The 17395-nt window shown below is 48.3% G+C and overlaps 1 protein-coding gene across 1 annotated transcript in view; it reads right to left on the bottom strand.

Moving 5' to 3' along the window:
* LAMA5 (laminin subunit alpha 5) overlaps positions 1–17395 on the bottom strand; it is a 164485-nt gene that overhangs the window by 90066 nt on the left and 57024 nt on the right. The window contains 1 exon segment of the mRNA XM_065414983.1: positions 5008–5125. Coding sequence (XP_065271055.1) covers positions 5008–5125 — 118 coding nt within the window.

Below are 17395 nucleotides of genomic sequence, written 5' to 3'. Positions count from 1 at the left end.
GGCTAACTGGTTATAAATGTACATGCAGTCATATGTCCTAGGACAGCCACTGCTGTTTAAAGCTTCCTCTTGTCCTGTGTCATCGTGAGTCCATCATGGTCAAGTTTAACCCAGTGTCCACTGATGCTTCTCAAAGAACAGTGGGACACATAGGGACAGGAAAAAACCCCAAGCAGATTAAAGACAACCAGAGGGACTGAAGAGTCAATGCAGCAGGCCATGTGCTGTATTACATCCGTCCCTCCCTTTATGAGTGAGACAAACAGATTAAATCCTCATTCTGATTCCATGTAACATGGCTAGCCAGTGAGGGCAGTGCAATGTATGTCTGGATTAACACCCCAATCCAGAACAGACCCACATCTTTGGTGTCCTGTCCTTGCATCAAACGCAGGGTTTAAAAAAACCAAACAATGAACCTTTTACATAGCATCAAACTACAACCACCCCCGTCAGATCCCCTCCACCCCCATCCTGCTCCCTTTTACTTCTCCAGTGGCCTAGAAAAAGTATTCTCCATGCTCCTCACTCAGACCCACAATGGAGAGGAGAGAAATCGCCATTGCTACTGTGTCTTTTGGCCATAACCTGCAGCGCTCTCCTTCCTACTCTAGTGAAGTGCAGTGAAGTTTTCTACAACTGAGTCATTTTTTCCCTCCCCTTTGAGAGATAAACCCATCAGCCTCACTAGCATTTCAGTGGAATGTATTGCAGGGACACCAGGGAGTCTGGGAAATTTAACCCCTCGTGGGGAGTGCAGGCTTGGCAAGGTGGAATTAACAGCGCCAGATCTGGATGCTCCTCTTTTCAGAAGCAGGAGCCAATTTGTACAGTAAACTCTTTGAAAAGACTGGTGTCCCTTTTGGAAAGGTCCCATAGAGCAGTGGTTATCAACCAGGGGTCCAGGGCCCCCTGGGGGGCTGCAAGCAGGTTTCAGGGGGTCTGCCCAGCATGCCCCGCTTTAGATTCGCTAGAGCCCAGGGCAGAAAGCCAAAGCCCCACCACGCAGGACTGCAGCCCGCGGCCCCTTCAGCCCCCAGGGCTGAAGCCAAAGCCTGAGCAACTTCAGCTTTGCGGTGCCCCCTGTGGGGTGGGGTCCCCAGGTAATTGCCCTGGTTGTTACCCCTTAACACCGGCTTGCCTTTTATATGCAGGAAAACAGTTGCTGTGACACAGCTGGGCCATGGAGTTTTTATAGCATGTTGCAGGGGACCTCAGAAAGAAAACGGGTTGAGAACCCCTGCTACAGAGTTCAACAGAAAATGAGCATCTTTCTATAGACTTTTTTAAATCATCCTGTAGAATTTAATACCAAAATTTCTCTCTCTCCTAGGGAATTGCACAGATTAGGTCAAAAATAAGCCTGTGGAAAGAACCTCAATTGCTACCGAATTCCATCAGGTTTAGAGAGTCAACCCTCTTACGTTCTACAGGAATTTTCCATAGGTTAGCAGCTTGTTCCATTGCCAGCAGCCGGAGCCACCCCAACTTCTCAGCAAAGGGAGATTTAGGCAGCACTTGATGCGAGAGGGAACAGGGCATGGCCCTCGCTCCTGCAAGCTGGATGGGCAAGCGGGTGAGCACAGAGCTCCACTGACATCAATAGTGGCTTTCTGTCACCTTTCACCCCTGGATTCGGGGGGTGCTAGGGGCTGATCTGGGGATGGCAAGGACTGCTCTAACTTACATCCTGACTGCAATGGACCCCAAAAGACCCTCTGACAACCCAGAATATTCAGAGTGCAGAGCGATGTGTCCACACCTTCCCTTTGCCAGGCAGGCCCTTGTGGGGAACGTACAGGGCTGCTTTGCCAGTGCTGCTGGGGAGATCAGGCTGGTTTCCAGCTCCTTTACTCAGCCAGAGCAGCAGAAAGGGGCAAGCCGCAGCCCAGAATCAGGGCCCGGGTCTCTGAGTGAGCCTCCCAGCCCGGGTAGACAGACTTGCATTAGCAGGGCTCTAGCTAGCATGCTAATAAAATAGCAGTGTGGATGTTGGGGCTCCGGTGGAGACTCGGGCTAGCCGGGGGCAGCTGGTCGAGAGCCTGCACTGCTGGCCAAGCCGTAAGGCGCACACTGCTATTTTTAACAGTCCAGCTCGAGCCCCACTAGCGTGAGCCTGTGTGTCCGGGCTGGGAGCTGGCTCGCCACTGCAGTGTAGACAGACCCTAAAAGAAATGGCTGCTTTATCGACTTGTGCTGTGCAGCCTCTTCTGTGCAGGGAATTCTGTAACTACGTGGGGGAGTTGGGCAAAAAGCTCGCTTTACAGGCCAGGCTCCTGCTGGTTGCACTGGCTGCCACCAGCGCATAACGGAGGAGCAGTGTACCTATTGGCTTCGCCCGCCCACTGCTAAAGGATTCCCGCCCCCCCCCCCCAGCCTAAGGGGAGGACCCACAGGACCTAAAACCCAAATGATTACGGGGGACAACTAATGTAAAAACAGGGACAGGAGTGCAGTCAAAGGGTCAAAAGAAGGGAACCTGACTGGGACACCGAGCAGAGAACCCCGGACAGCGCCCACTGCTCCTCAAAGGTGTCAAGGGAGCCAGTGGACGCCGCCCAGAGGAACTCTGCCCGGATACGTGAACGCACAGAGGATCGGAAACAGGCCCCACAGTCACAGGAACCTCCATCGGCCAACCTCCTCTCCCTGGTTTTATAGATGGCCTGTTTAGCCAGGGCCAAGAGGAAGTTGACCAGGAGGTCCCGTGACTTTGTGGGGCCATGGAGGAGGAGCAGTGTAGCAGGGTGAACACCTGCTCCTGCCTGGAAGGGCCTGAGATAGCCCAGGGAGCAGGCAGTGTGAAGGCTGAGCTGATTGGGGGAAGTGGCTGCAGCTGGGGCCACGCCCCAATCAGGCCTCAGCAGGCCTATATAAGAGGCTAGGAGCCAGGAGCTCAGTAGAGTCTCTCTCTGTCTCCAGAGAAAGAAGGGCCTGGCTGCAGGGAGCTAGACAGGGTACCTGTAGTGGAGCAGGGCTGGGGAAAGGCTGAGGAGCTGGGGAGCTCCAGCCTGGATAGCCCCAGGGGTACTGGGGGTTGCAGAGGGCAGCCCAGGGCTAGGCCAAGGCAGCAGGTCCAAACCCCCCTTGCCAGTGATGAGTGGCCTATACTGCAGTCTGCCCCAGGGAGCGGGGGCTAGTTGGTGACTGGCAGTGGCCTAGTGCTGAGGCAAGGTGGGGATAGTGGGTGGGGGTTCCCCAGGGAGGGGAGACCCAGATCTGTGGGGTACTGCCAGGGGGCAGCACCCCAGTAATAGGGGCACTGGGCCCTGGGAGGGACACGGGTGCCAGCAGAGGACAAGGCGGATCACCGGCCTGCAGAGGGCGCTCCAGAGGCTGGTGAGCTGATTCCCCAGAGTAACCAGTAGGGGTGAGTGCGGACCTCTTAGAAGCGGACCTCTTAGAAGCAGGTAGAGGCCTTTGAGGGGGTGGGGGGAACTAAAGGAAAATGGCAGCGAGGGAAGACAGGGCAATTTGACAGGAGCGTCTCCTCTGCTGTGCACAGCAAAGGGGGGTGAATCAGCACTACAGAGTATTTACAAAACTAGGACAAGCGAGGGAGGAAATTTCAGGCTGTTTTATCTACTACATTTAAAAAAAAAAAAAAAAAAAAAAAGACTAGGATAAAGCTTCTCCTCCTCCGCTCTGAGAGGGAAACCCACGCGCTGACCCGTAAATGCCAGGGCAGTGAGCCTTGCTAGGGAATCCCAGGGGAGGGCATCTGTGTACTTAGAAGCACCTTTCCTCGCCAGGTTTGTAGATCTGGCTTTTGTTGTAGATCTTAGCTCACAGCTTTTACCAATTACTGCCGGTGCTCTCAGGAGGGGCCAGCTGCTAACACTCCTGGTGACATGGCTGAGCTGCGTGTGAGCTGCATGTGCATAGAATTGTTTCCCATGTACTCTCATAACTAGGGCTCTACCAAATTCTCGGCCATGAAAAACACGTCACAGACCGTGAAATCTGATGTTCCCCATGAAATCTGGCCTCCCCAAGAAATCTGGCTAGTACCACACTGGCTGGGGGTTTCTACCGTGCTCCAGATGCTAGTCCTACCTGGTTTGGGGAGGGACGGGACTCCCTCTTTCCCTGCACATGGCACTCCCAGAGCTGGGTCAGACCCACCTCCGGGAACCTCACCCAGCTGCAGGAAGCTCTGCAGCTGCTGTCTGGGAGCCCAGCTCTAAAGGCAGCGCCGCTGCCAGCAGCAGCACAAAAGTAAGGGTCGCAATACACCACCACCACACACACACACACTAGCCTTGCTCCAGATGCTATACCACCACCCCTTTTGGGTTGGGATCCCCATGGTTACAACACCATGAAATTTCAGATTGAAAATATCTGAAACTGTGAAATTAACCATTTTAAAAATCCTATGACTATGAAATTGACCAAAATGGACTGTGAATTTGATATGGCCCTACTCATAACAGCAGAGACCAGGTTCTTCTTCCAGGCGTAGACTGGATTAGAGACAATGGAGCAGTGATTATCCTCCACCCTCACACCTCGCTGCTGTGGCAGCCACCGATAAGCAAGTCGGGCCCGCCATTGCAAAATGGAGTAGCTAAAGGCTTTGCTCTCTTGCCCTCTGTCAGATATCTACGTGTTTGTTTCTTGCTGGTGCTGCGCTGAACAGGGCATTTCTAAATAGCAGAAATGCTGGTGAGGGTGTGGTGGTGGGCAGGGATAGGGGAAGGAAAGATAACTTCTCATTGGCATTAAAGAGCTACCACAACCCTAAATAGCATCTGTTCCACTGGGTAAACTCCCAGCTGCTCTGATCCAACCTTTAATTCTCTGTGGAAAGGGGGAGTTACAAGTCACCTGCTGTTAGAGCATACCGCTTATTTAACTCCTCCAAACCCAGGTTCAGAGTGAATTCCCATATAAACAGCAACTCAACAATGCAAAACATTCCTCCTGGCCCCTCATTGCCCGATACAGCGAAGCCAGCATGAATTAAGACCCAACTCCGCCCAGGCCTGCTAAAGCCAGACTTACAGGCAAAGTACTGCCACGGCTCATAGGTAAGTCCAAAGTCAGTAGATCGCTCCAGCACCCAGAGGTCCGGACGAGGGGAATTGGCAAATTTGATCAGGACGTATGCCACGTGGAACAGCTGAAAGAGACAAACATGTGGTTAGGTTGGTGCTCCAGGCAGCATTAAAATAAGAGGACTGGTGTGACCCAGACTGTGAAGAACTTCAAAAAGATCTCACAAAACAAAGTGACTGGGCAACAAAATGGCAAATGAAATTTAATGTGGATAAATGTAAAGTAATGCACATTGGAAAAAATAACCCCAACTACACATACATTATGATGAGGGCTAATTTAGCTACAACAAATCAGGAAAAAGATCTTGAAGTCATTGTGGATAGTTCTCTGAAGATGTCCACGCAGTATGCAGAGGCGGTCAAAATAGCAAACAGGATGTTAGGAATCATTAAAAAGGGGATAGAGAATAAGACGGAGAATATATTATTGCCCTTATATAAATCGATGGTACGGCCACATCTTGAATACTCCGTACAAATGTGGTCTCCTCATCTCAAAAAAGATATAGTGGCGCTAGAAAAGGTTCAGAGAAGGGCAACTAAAATGATTAGGGGTTTGGAAAGGGTCCCATATGAGGAGAGATTAAAGAGGCTAGAACTTTTCAGCTTGGAAAAGAGGAGACTAAGGGGGGATATGATAGAGGTATATAAAATTATGAGTGATGTGGAGAAAGTAGATAAAGAAAAGTTATTTACTTATTCCCATAATACAAGAACTAGGGGTCAGCAAATTAAATTAATAGGCAGCAGGTTTAAAACAAATAAAAGGAAGTTCTTCTTCACATAGCGCACAGTCAACTTGTGGAACTCCTTACCTGAGGAGGTTGTGAAGGCTAGGACTATAACAGCGTTTAAAAAAAAAAAAGGATAAATTCATGGAGGTTAAGTCCATCAATGGCTATTAGCCACGATGGGTAAGGAATGGTGTCCTTAGCCTCTGTCTGTCAGAGGGTGGAGATGGATGGCAGGAGAGAGATCACTTGATCATTACCTGTTAGGTTCAGTCCCTCTGGGGCACTTGGCATTGGCCACTGTTGGTAGACAGGATACTGGGCTAGATGGACCTTTGGTCTGATCCAGTACGGCCGTTATTATGGTGGCACCTGATTCTCTCCCCCCCCCCCTTGGAAATAAAGAGTGGGCTCTCTGCTCCCACGTGGATCACTATGCCACGTGGACGCTGGACAGAGCCATGGCGAGGGCAAGACGTTCTCAAGATGGGACAGGTCAGATTCTGGTTATATTTTTCACTGGGGAGCATTCAGTGACAGCATCTTTCCAGCTGGAACGGGACTGGACGCAGCAGGGCATTATCCTGCACACTGTTCAGAAAGCCCAAATTCACCCCATCGAAATTCAAAGATCTGCCAGCCAAAATAACCACTCCAAGGCAGCTTCTTCATTACAGTGGAAGGATACAAGCCACACACTGGCATGCGCAGGACAGCCACCCACACTGTATCGGCTCTGTGCTCTGAGGACTTTCTTCTCCAGGGCTGTGACTCACCACCTTTTACAACAAGCCTGGTTGAATGCTTAGCGCTGCAGTTCACAATGGCAATAACTCAAAGATGGAAAGCCCGGGGGCTTAAATCAGTAATTATTCTCTTAAAAAAAAAATACAGGGACAGGCTCCAGCAAAGCGCATGTTCCCCAGTCTGATAAATCAGCTGGAATTTACTTGGGGGGTCTGATCATGTTTAGTATGAAAGGAGATCATAATAATCTACTCCCTTCCCTGTGAGAAAGAGCCTTCGAAAAAAGAACATCTCTCTTCCTTCTGTTGCTCCTCAAGTCGACCCTGTGATACCAAAAGATCCTCTAAAGCAGTGGTTCTCAAACTAGGGTCACCGCTTGTGCAGGGAAAGCCCATGGCGGGCTGGGACGGTTTATTTACCTGCCGCGTCTGCAGGTTCGGCCGATCGCGGCTCCCACTGGCCGCGGTTCGCCGCTCCAGGCCAATGCGGGCTGCGGGAAGCGGCGCAGGCTGAGGGACGCAGCGCAGGCCGAGGGACGTGCTGGCCGCCCTTCCTGCAGCCCCATTGGCCTGGAGCAGCGAACCGCAGCCACTGGGAGCTGCGATCAGCCGAACCTGCGGACGCGGCAGGTAAACAAACCGACCCGGCCCGCCAGGGCCTTTCCCTGAACAAGCGGCGGCCCTAGTTTGAGAACCACTGCTCTAAAGAGATTTAGAGGATCGACCCGAGTGCTTATCTTCCCTCAGTCCTTAAATCACACACACAACTCCTACCGAAGTCAATGTGAACTGAGCACAAATGAAGCAAAGGCCTCTGGGGCATGGGGTGAAAGGAGCTGCACCATAGTTGAGGTAGCACTGGGCTGATGTTTAGCTCCCTGATCTGTACTGCTCACAAACAGGCAGTGCTAACAGTCATAGTCCCCTGTTCCTCCCACCGAGAAAGCCCAGCTTGGCTTGAACCCGGAGTCAGGCAAATGCTTGGCGATGAGAGATGAGCCTTGAGATGTGCTCAAGAAAGGCTGTCGGGTACTGGGAAGCTTTTACCCTATCCATGAGGGAGCAGGTGATGCTGTCGCAGGCTGCTAGGAAATATCCATCTGGTAAATATCATTTCTTTTGGCTCCTTCTTAGACAGAGACCATATCCTAAAACCCTGCCCTTGAGACTTGTACCGTTCCGTGCCAGTCAGTCCTACATCCACCCAACCACAGAGACAGCTGGGTGCAAGCAAAGCCCAGAACAGCTTCTCTTCCACATGCACCAGGTTCAGGAGAGCAGGCAGAGAAGACCTTTTTGGTTTCGGCTTAGCTATTGCACTGGGCTACTCCCAATTAGTCTGGACACTGATTTATGCAGCCACGTCCTTGCCAAGAATGAAATAAATATACTCTTTGGACAGCTAAAATGTCAGTGCTAGAAAGAAACAAAAGCTCAAGCAGAAATTCTCTTCCCCAGCTGGCACGAGCTCGCTCCAAGAATCCCACTCTATCATCCTGTCAAATGGGGATATTTACAGGCAGATGAAGCTCTCTTATCAGGCAAAATTCTTAGCATCAAAACCACCACAAAGGGCATCTCGCACTTGCAAGAAGTGCTCATTTGCAGCTCCGGGGTCCCTGCAGGCACAGAGCTGGCAGCTGCCCTGCCAATGCCAACATGCGTCTACTTGACTAGGAGGAACCACCTCTACAACAGAGGGGAGGGATAGCTCAGTGGTTTGAGCATTGGCCTGCTAAACCCAGGCTTGTGAGTTCAAACCCAGGCTTGAGGGGGCCACTTAGGGATCTGGGGCAAAATCAGTACTTGCTCCTGCTAGTGAAGGCAGGGGGCTGGACTCGATGACCTTTCAAGGTCCGTTCCAGTTCTAGGAGATAGATGACTCCATGCCCATTTAGTCCTTCTGACAAGATTGCCAGCAAGGGGCCCAAAATAGTAGCCAGCGTGTTGCGATTTTCTGTGCACCAGTAAGTCCCAGCGCCAGTCACAAATTCAAGCCACTCAGCAGCCACTTGGCAATTACCAAGAATCACGTGCTTTGAAAACAGCTGTAGCCTGCTACAGGTAGTTTCTTAAGAGAGGAAAGAAATAGACCTGAGCCAGGGAAGAGGCAACCAAGTCTCCCAAGCTGTTCATAAAACACACTTCCTCTGGAGAGACCAGGGTTTGGTGGGATCTGGTGTGACCGCCCCTATGACTGCAGGAATGTAGTGCAGGTGGAAGGTGCTGTCTTGACAGACAGCCCTGGAGACTGAAGCATGGGCTGTGGCAGTGCCAGCTTCCCCAGCAATGGGTCTTGGGGCTGGCCGAGTCCCTAGCCTGCCCCCAACCGAGCACACAAAGCCAGAGTTAGCATCCAAGCTTGCCCCCTCCCTGGGGGGTGGGTTTTATTGAGAGCTTGGAAAGACCACCACAAACTACACTTCCACCTGAACCTGCCTCTTCCTAGGGCTCCCATCAAGACCCTCCTCTGACTCAGAGAGTGGCTGCTCCCCGCCCACCGCAGCAACCTTAATGCAGGCTGGTAGCACCTGAATTTCAGATGACTCCTCAGAAGAGCCCTGTGTTCCTATGTACAAGGTTTGCCATTCTGTCCCTTGCCTAGACCTCGTCCTGGATGGCCTGCTGCTATGGGCAAAAGGATACTCCCGTCATAGATTCATAGATTCATAGATTCTAGGGCTGGAAGGGACCTCGAGAGGTCATCGAGTCCAGTCCCCTGCCCTCATGGCAGGACCCAATACTGTCTAGACCATCCCTGATAGACATTTATCTAACCTACTCTTAAATATCTCCAGAGATGGAGATTCCACAACCTCCCTAGGCAGTTTATTCCAGTGTTTAACCACCCTGACAGTTAGGAACTTTTTCCTAATGTCCAACCTAAACCTCCCTTGCTGCAGTTTAAGCCCATTGCTTCTTGTTCTATCCTTAGAGGCTAAGGTGAACAAGTTTTTTCCCTCCTCCTTATGACACCCTTTTAGATACCTGAAAACTGCTATCATGTCCCCTCTCAGTCTTCTCTTTTCCAAACTAAACAAACCCAATTCTTTAAGCCTTCCTTCATAGGTCATGTTCTCAAGACCTTCAATCATTCTTGTTGCTCTTCTCTGGACCCTCTCCAATTTCTCCACATCTTTCTTGAAATCTCTCGATGTTCCTTCAGTCCTGGCACTTTTGGAGGACAAGGATACCTGCTCACTGAGAACCGGACTGAGAGGACCATACCCATTTCCCACGGGCAGGATTTGAGCTTGCTGCCTACAAGGAAAAAAGTCTGGGGCAGATCCTTGGCAGGTGTAGAGTGTTACAGCTCTGCTGAAGGCCATTTATCCCAGATGAGTGTCTGCCCCCTATAGCCCCATGCCAATCTCCAGCTCATTCCCCCACAAACCTCCGACATAACTCAGTGTTCCCTGTTTAGGACAAACCCCTCTCCAAGTTCTCCCTAAAGCCCAAAGAGCAGAGGGAGCTGGGGGAATGACCCATGGGAAATGCACACCAATTACATCAAAGTTACGACTCAAACCAACTAAGATTTATAAATGGCCACCCAGCGCAGGTGCACGTTACCGCAGCGAAAACAGCACCATGTTGAGATGAGTTCCTGTCTGCATCCTGTAAAACTTGCCCATACCGGTATTGCCCTGGCCTCTTCTTTTGTCATTCAGTGTTGCACGCATTCTAAAGCAATATGCATTTCCTCACCTTTTGGGGGCGAAGCCAGACTTTGAGGCACCTGCTCCCCTACTTGGTGTAAACTTTGCTTGTGCCAATCAGAAACGAACACAAACAGGTTTTGGGCCCCGTCTCCTATGACACTTCTATGATGTCATAGTTGGTACTTTATGGGCTGCCTGCCATGTGCAGGCAGGGAAAGGAGAAAGAAAAACGAATCCTGTGTATCCTGTGTACACCCGTAACCGAGCCTGATCACCTCGAAGCCTCTCTCTCAGCTCACGTGTTTCAAACAGAGTTTCTACGTTTGCTGGTCGTTATGCGTTGGTTTGTATTTGTAAGTATCAGTTATTACTAATTGCTGCATCTTTGTTTATAAATATTGTTAGTAGATATTTTAGTCATTGTGTGTTTTAAGTTTCATTAACTCTATTAGCTAATCAAACGCTGCTCCCTTACCCCTTGTAATTATCCCCAATAAAACTTTAAATTGATTCATTTTAGTTGTGTGTGTGTGTGTGTCTGCAGTTTGCATCGTGACCCATACTCTCCTTGCATCCCTTACCAATATAGTCTATTGCCACGTGCAGCCTGGTAAATAACAGGCCTGCATTTTCTTTCGCCCCTGCGTGCCCGTGGCAATCCACACACCAAAGCTGAAAGATAAAACACACTTTTCACATGGCTAAAGCAAAAGACCCAACCTAGATACAGGCCCAAGTTCCTCCCTGTGGTTCATGCATTTCCAAGGCACGTGAGACTAAGATCGCATCGGGGGACAGCATTTTCTGACCACTAACTCTTGTAACCAAGCTGTTATTTATTAGTGAAGCCCCAGAGGCCAGGCTTTCAGTCAGCTGCTTTCCCTCCAGGATCAGTTCTCACAGGTTTACATCTGCTTCTTGGCATGGGAAACATGGCTGAGTACCAGCCAATGAAGTTATGCATTCCCCTCGGTTATAAATCCGTCTCCAGCTTTATTCTTTGGGGGATAAATTAATGTTCCTACTGGAATGCAGCATGGCTTTTGGCTTGACAAGATTGGCTATCGAGTTTCAAGGTATCCAGAAGCACGCTGGACGGCAGCACTAAGAAAGCTGCTCTACAGCTTGCAATTCAGAGAGACAGACGGGCCTGAGTTCTCTTTAATCGGTATCCTCCTGCAAGTGAGACAGGCGCGACGTAGCAGCCTGGCCCCAAGGCTGGGAACTAGGAACTCCCCAGGTCTAATCCCAGATCTCATGCTGACTCGCTCTAGCTTTGGTAAGTCACTCAGGGTCTCGTTTTCAGAGCTAGCAAGCACCCACAGCTCTAAGGGAGGTCAACGAGAGGTGCAAATACTCCCGGCCTCTGAAAAATAACACCCGTAACTTCCTAATGCACCAGCTTCCCCATGTACCCAATGGGGAGAATACCCACCTCATTGGGGGTATGACAGGGATTAGTCTTTGTTATCCTTTATCTGATAGTAGCACCTGGGAGCCCCATTGTGCTAGGTACTGCACACACACAGAACTAAGAGTTCCTGCCTCAAAGAGCTTACAACACTCTAAGAGTTAACTACAAGTCCGTCTGTAGCCACCCGTCGTCGGACACACACTATAAGCGCTTGGGGCAGGGACTGTCTTTTTGTTCCAGGTCTGCGCGGCCCCAGTACAATGGGGTCCTGGGCCATGACCGCGGCTCCGAGGTGCTACACACTCCACATGATACATCATATTAACAACGAGAGACAATGGGTGGATACAGGCAGACAGGGCAGCCCGGGGAAACACCACCGATCAGCATGACAGGCACTGGTCTCAGAGCACTAGCACACATCTTGAATACTGCGTACAGATGTGGTCTCCTCATCTCAAAAAAGATATACTGGCACTAGAAAAGGTTCAGAGAAGGGCAACTAAAATGATTAGGGGTTTGGAACGGGTCCCATATGAGGAGAGATTAAAGAGGCTAGGACTTTTCAGCTTGGAAAAGAGGAGACTAAGGGGGGATATGATAGAGGTATATAAAATCATGAGTGGTGTGGAGAAAGTGAATAAGGAAAAGTTATTTACTTGTTCCCATAATATAAGAACTAGGGGCCACCAAATGAAATTAATAGGCAGCACGTTTAAAACAAATAAAAGGAAGTTCTTCTTCACACAGTGCACAGTCAACTTGTGGAACTCCTTGCCTGAGGAGGTTGTGAAGGCTAGGACTAGAACAGCGTTTAAAAGAGAACTAGATAAATTCATGGAGGTTAAGTCCATTAATGGCTATTAGCCAGGATGGGTAATGAATGGTGTCCCTAGCCTCTGTTTGTCAGAGGGTGGAGATGGATGGCAGGAGAGAGATCACTTGATCATTACCTGTTAGGTTCACTCCCTCTGGGGCACCTGGCATTGGCCACTGTCGGCAGACAGGATACTGGGCTGAATGGACCTTTGGTCTGACCCAGTATGGTCATTTTTATGTTCTTATGTTCACAAATTTTCAGAAGGGTGTCCGTCTGAAAAACTGGGCCTAGAAATCATGAGATATATTACCCACTGTATTTCCTGTGGGACACCCAAAAACACTGGCCACTTTTGAAAAAGTAGGCCTAGCTTCCCTTAATCTTTCCCTGCCTCAGTTTCCCCCTTTGTAAAACAGAGAGAATATCCAGCTCACAGGGATGCTGTGACGTTTCACTCTCAGGAGACTTCGTATTGCAAGCAGGAGCCTGGGAGCAGCTAGCCTTCCTGCTGAGACCACGCTGCTATTGTAAGTGAGCTAGCAATCAAAGCTACCTTGTGTATGCCTTCATGTGCTGCAGTATAGACACCCCCATAGTGTTTATAAATTACTTGGAGATCCTTCCAGGAAAGGTGCTATCAAAGGGCCAGCTGTTTTTATTATTCACGCAGAGTCTTTTTGAGATGAAGGTATGTGTTTCTGTCCTTCCATTCAAGGAGAATGGGCTGATGCAAAATTTTAAAAACAGACAATGTTTATATCTTCGGTATTTATCATTCCTCCCCCCGAAGGTAGTCAGTTCCACGGTGACAGGCAGCAGGCCCCTGCCAGCACCCCACTGCAGCCGATTCACCGCTCTCCAATTTCACGCTGGGAAAGTAACGTTTGCAATTACAGGCACAAGAGACCCATCCTTGACTCGCAAGTCATCCTTGTTCCCTGCTCCACTGTTACAGCTGCAAAGCCCCGCACTCCTGGACGGTATTGATTACACCGCAATCAAATCACTGTGTGTGTGTGACTATGCACAAATGTTATACAGCTGGACTCAGAACACCCTCTCCCTCAACCCCACGCCTTGTTTAAAGTGAAAATGACAGCAGAAAATGAATGAACACTCCTGGCTGAAAGCTGTATTGTTCCAGTAACATGGGAGCTGTCACGATAAGTAAGTCAGGAGGCCCGTGATCCCTGACAGCAACCCTTACACTTGTGGGGGAAAGGTTTACTAGTCTCAGTCAATCAAAAGCCATCAAAGCAGTTTTGCATGCGTGACACACCAACTCACAACTCTATTTCTCTCTGCTACAGAAGCACATTTGGGACAATTGTGCCCACACTGCTGGCAAATTTTTTCAGATGCCAGCAAGAATCCCACTCACATAGAATAGCAGAGCCTGGACCTGCTGTTATGGCGAGGGGAATTTTACCGTATAATGGCAGGGGAGGCATAAGACATTTTTTAAAGAACATGAAAGGTAAGACTGAAGTCCTAACATTAAGATCCCCTTATAGTATGAGCTACAGTGTCCTAGCAAAATCCCAGTTCATGTATTGACATTCCGCCTCGAAGTTCCCCCTGCACTTTCAAATGACACAGTATTCTTCCACTGCTTAAGTTAAACAATTGTGTAGCATTGCTGTGCACTGCTAAACAACTGCTGCTTTCCCCCCCCAGAAGTGGCTGCACTTTAATGGCAGGATATAGTGGCCCCTATGCTATATAGCCAATCCTTACCAACCCCAGGTGTTATGAGGCTTAATCAGCATTTATTACACCAATTGAATTTCTAGAGCATATTTGCATCTGAGTATCTCTAAACATCATCATTAGAGCTCTCTCTCTCTTGCAGGAGCCATTCTTGTTCATGTTACAGAAAATTTACAGGATTCTGTGACCGTGGCAAACCCAGACACTAAACTGTGACATGCAGCTCAGTGCAATGGTGGGACATCTTATTAAATCTGGTGGATTTTGGCCCTACTATTTTTCTGAACATGACAGGCTGCCGGAAAAAAGAAAGGCAAAATGACTGTATCAAGTACGTATGTTGAGAAAGTTATAAAGATGGTGCAGTAGCTCTAAAAATGGAGAGAGAGAAAGCTGGCAAGAAAATCCTTTTCATTCCATATTTAGTCCCAATACATTTCTGTCCATCCAGTATAGAAAGAGGAACTCAGTAGTTTTTTTCCAGAACCTTTATTTAGCTCATATCATTATCCAGATGAATAAAAACCTCTATACTCCCAGAGTCCTGGCCAAATTTTTTTCCTCCACAGAGAAAGGGGTTGCCATGCCAAGCGCCACGTTTAGTGCACATGCTCATCTCAAAAAAAAGTAGATCTCATTGCATCTGGCACATGTTTTATGGAGTCGGGGGGAAAGATTCAAACCTATAGTAGAAGCTTTGGTGACCTGGAACACCAGAATGAGGTCAGCAAAGCAGTGGTCCAAGCAATAGCAAACATTGATAGCACCAATCACCTAAGGGAGAGGATTGTGGGTGTTGTGGGAAGAGCTGGGTGAATTTTTTTCAGCAAATATTTTTAAAAATGCATTTTTAGGACACAAACTATTGGCAACTTTGGGGCAAACGATAGTTTTAGCTTTTAAAAAAAAGTAGATTTTTCCCCCCAAAATAATTGTAGCTGTTCATTTCAACCCTTTCAAAATGAAATGTCTTGCATGCTTTTCAATCCAAAAAGAAAATTTTGTTTTGGTTTTCAGTTCGGGGGGAGGGGGGGGGAGAATCAGCTTTGGTTTGAAACAAAGCATTCCCCACCCCCCATTTTTCAGTTCAGCCCCAACCCAGAAAAATAATTCTACACTCAGCTCTACTCATGGGGAGGAGCAAGGGAGAAAAGAAACAAAATGAGTAATACTGAAATGCAGTCATATTATGCACCTATTCAAGCGCCTCACCGCTCAGGAAGTTGGTCTCATCACAGCTTGGCTAAAGATTAACCCCACAAATACTGGGACAATCCTTAAAGAGCACCATGGGATGAAGGAAGTCTAAGGGGTACAGTGTGGACAATCAAACTAGAGATCTGGCTTAGGATCATAGGCAAGAATGACATTTTTGGACTAGGAGGAGGCGACCAACTTGTCCATGACACAGAGTCACTATATACCTTAACACGATATGGATGTCTTTGCTCAGGAAGGTGCCTGGACCAGGATGGCAGTGGTGAGGATGGGAGGTTTACTGGAGGAGTGCAGGATGAAGCATGAGCATCATGTGTAGCATGGACGAGGGGCTCTTCTTGGACAGAGCAGCTAATTTACTAACAAGATAGAACACAAGGCTCCATATGCCTAGTGCTATACAACTGCTGCTGCTACCGCAGCAGCAGGTAAGTCTATCAGACACTGAGACCATTCAAGTATGCCGGACAACGTTAGATTGTTATTTAGATCACATTAGACATGTGCACAGTCCTTAGCAGAACACAGCTCAGACTAGTCCCTGACCTAATGAAATTACCAGCTAAATTGGACAGAATCAATATGACCAAAGGAGGAGCCTTCAGGATATGAGCAGATAAGTCGTAGTCTGTCAGCAATGGACAGCTAAACAAACAGCTGGTTTTTAAGGAAAGATGTGAACGAGGTGGAAGATGCTCAGCCCATAGGAACTGGGAACTCAAGAAGAGGCTGCACCCAAGGAAACTCTAAATTGAAAATGGGACAAGGTGATGATGACGACGACTCAGGATAGCCTTAGATTTCTACTGTAGATCTACCTCACTTGGGCTAGCTGTAGTAGACTTCTGCAGGACATTTTCATGCTCTGTTGTGCCTGCTACATTTGTCACCGATGGGCTTGTTCTTGATGGATGGCACAGATTTTTAAAGAGCAATGACGCTGTTATTATTAAGAGCAACATTACATAGGTTTGGTGGGTGGAAGGGAAGTTCTGTGAAATCTTTGGCCAGGAAATCATGACAGACAGGAAAAGTAGCAACCAATTTTCTTTCCAAATAGTAATATTTTTATCTCTGACTGAGGTTGCAGTTCCCAGCTTTGAATCACAATCATTTACAGGCCATTCAAATGCATGAAAAACAAGTTCAACATCCTAGAGAGGATGAGATACTGACGAGGAGGAGCCAAGCAGCCTTGTCTGTGATTAGAACCCCACTGAAATATCATTCCAACTAATTACTCCTCCACCTGACAGCACTGAGGTTTTGATGAGTGAAACCAGCACACCACGAATCAGCAGCAAATCCACCTGCTTTAGAACCATAAATTCTTGGGTCTGAATTAGCAACTTCCTGTTTGTCCCTCAAATGAGTAAGAGGCACAGGAATGTTTAGAGATGGCAATTGTTAAGAAGTCTGTACTGTTTTTTATTCCCCTTGCCTCTTCATGGGGAGTTATTTTGTAATAGTTATTCCTGATTAACTCTATGTGTAGTGGATTAAGCTAATTCAGAATAAAATATTCTTATTCCAGAATAAGAGCTAATCAGGAATAGTTAATCTCCTTTAAATTCACACAATGCCTTATTCCAGATTAATTTCCATGTGTAGACAAGTCCTAAAATATGACTTCAGTTTCCCAGCCATTGAAGATGAATGGGAAACTGTCACCATGAACTGGAACTAGAAAACACAATGAAATTCTTTTGTGACGTTTGGTTTTATTAATGACCTGAATACTCACTCATACTGCACTTGCATTAGCAAAAGATCTATACAGTTGCACTAAATCATCTAACAAAAGGGGAGGAATTGAGAGAGACTTACTTTAATGGCTGGCTCACAAACAGGATAAGAGACCTACTACTAGAACTCACAGCCAGCGGAGCTGTGGTTTTGAAGCTAGATTAGGGTTCTAATCCCAGCTCCCTGACTGCTTGTGATTTGTGTAGTAGCGGTGTGTGTTTTTCGGCAGCACCTGAATTTGTTACCATGAATTAACAGAACAGCATCACGCAGGAAAAACAGGCT

Source organism: Emys orbicularis, chromosome 12, assembly GCF_028017835.1.
Source record: "Emys orbicularis isolate rEmyOrb1 chromosome 12, rEmyOrb1.hap1, whole genome shotgun sequence".
Classification (NCBI taxonomy): domain Eukaryota; kingdom Metazoa; phylum Chordata; order Testudines; family Emydidae; genus Emys; species Emys orbicularis.
This window is presented reverse-complemented; position numbering and strand designations above follow the sequence as displayed.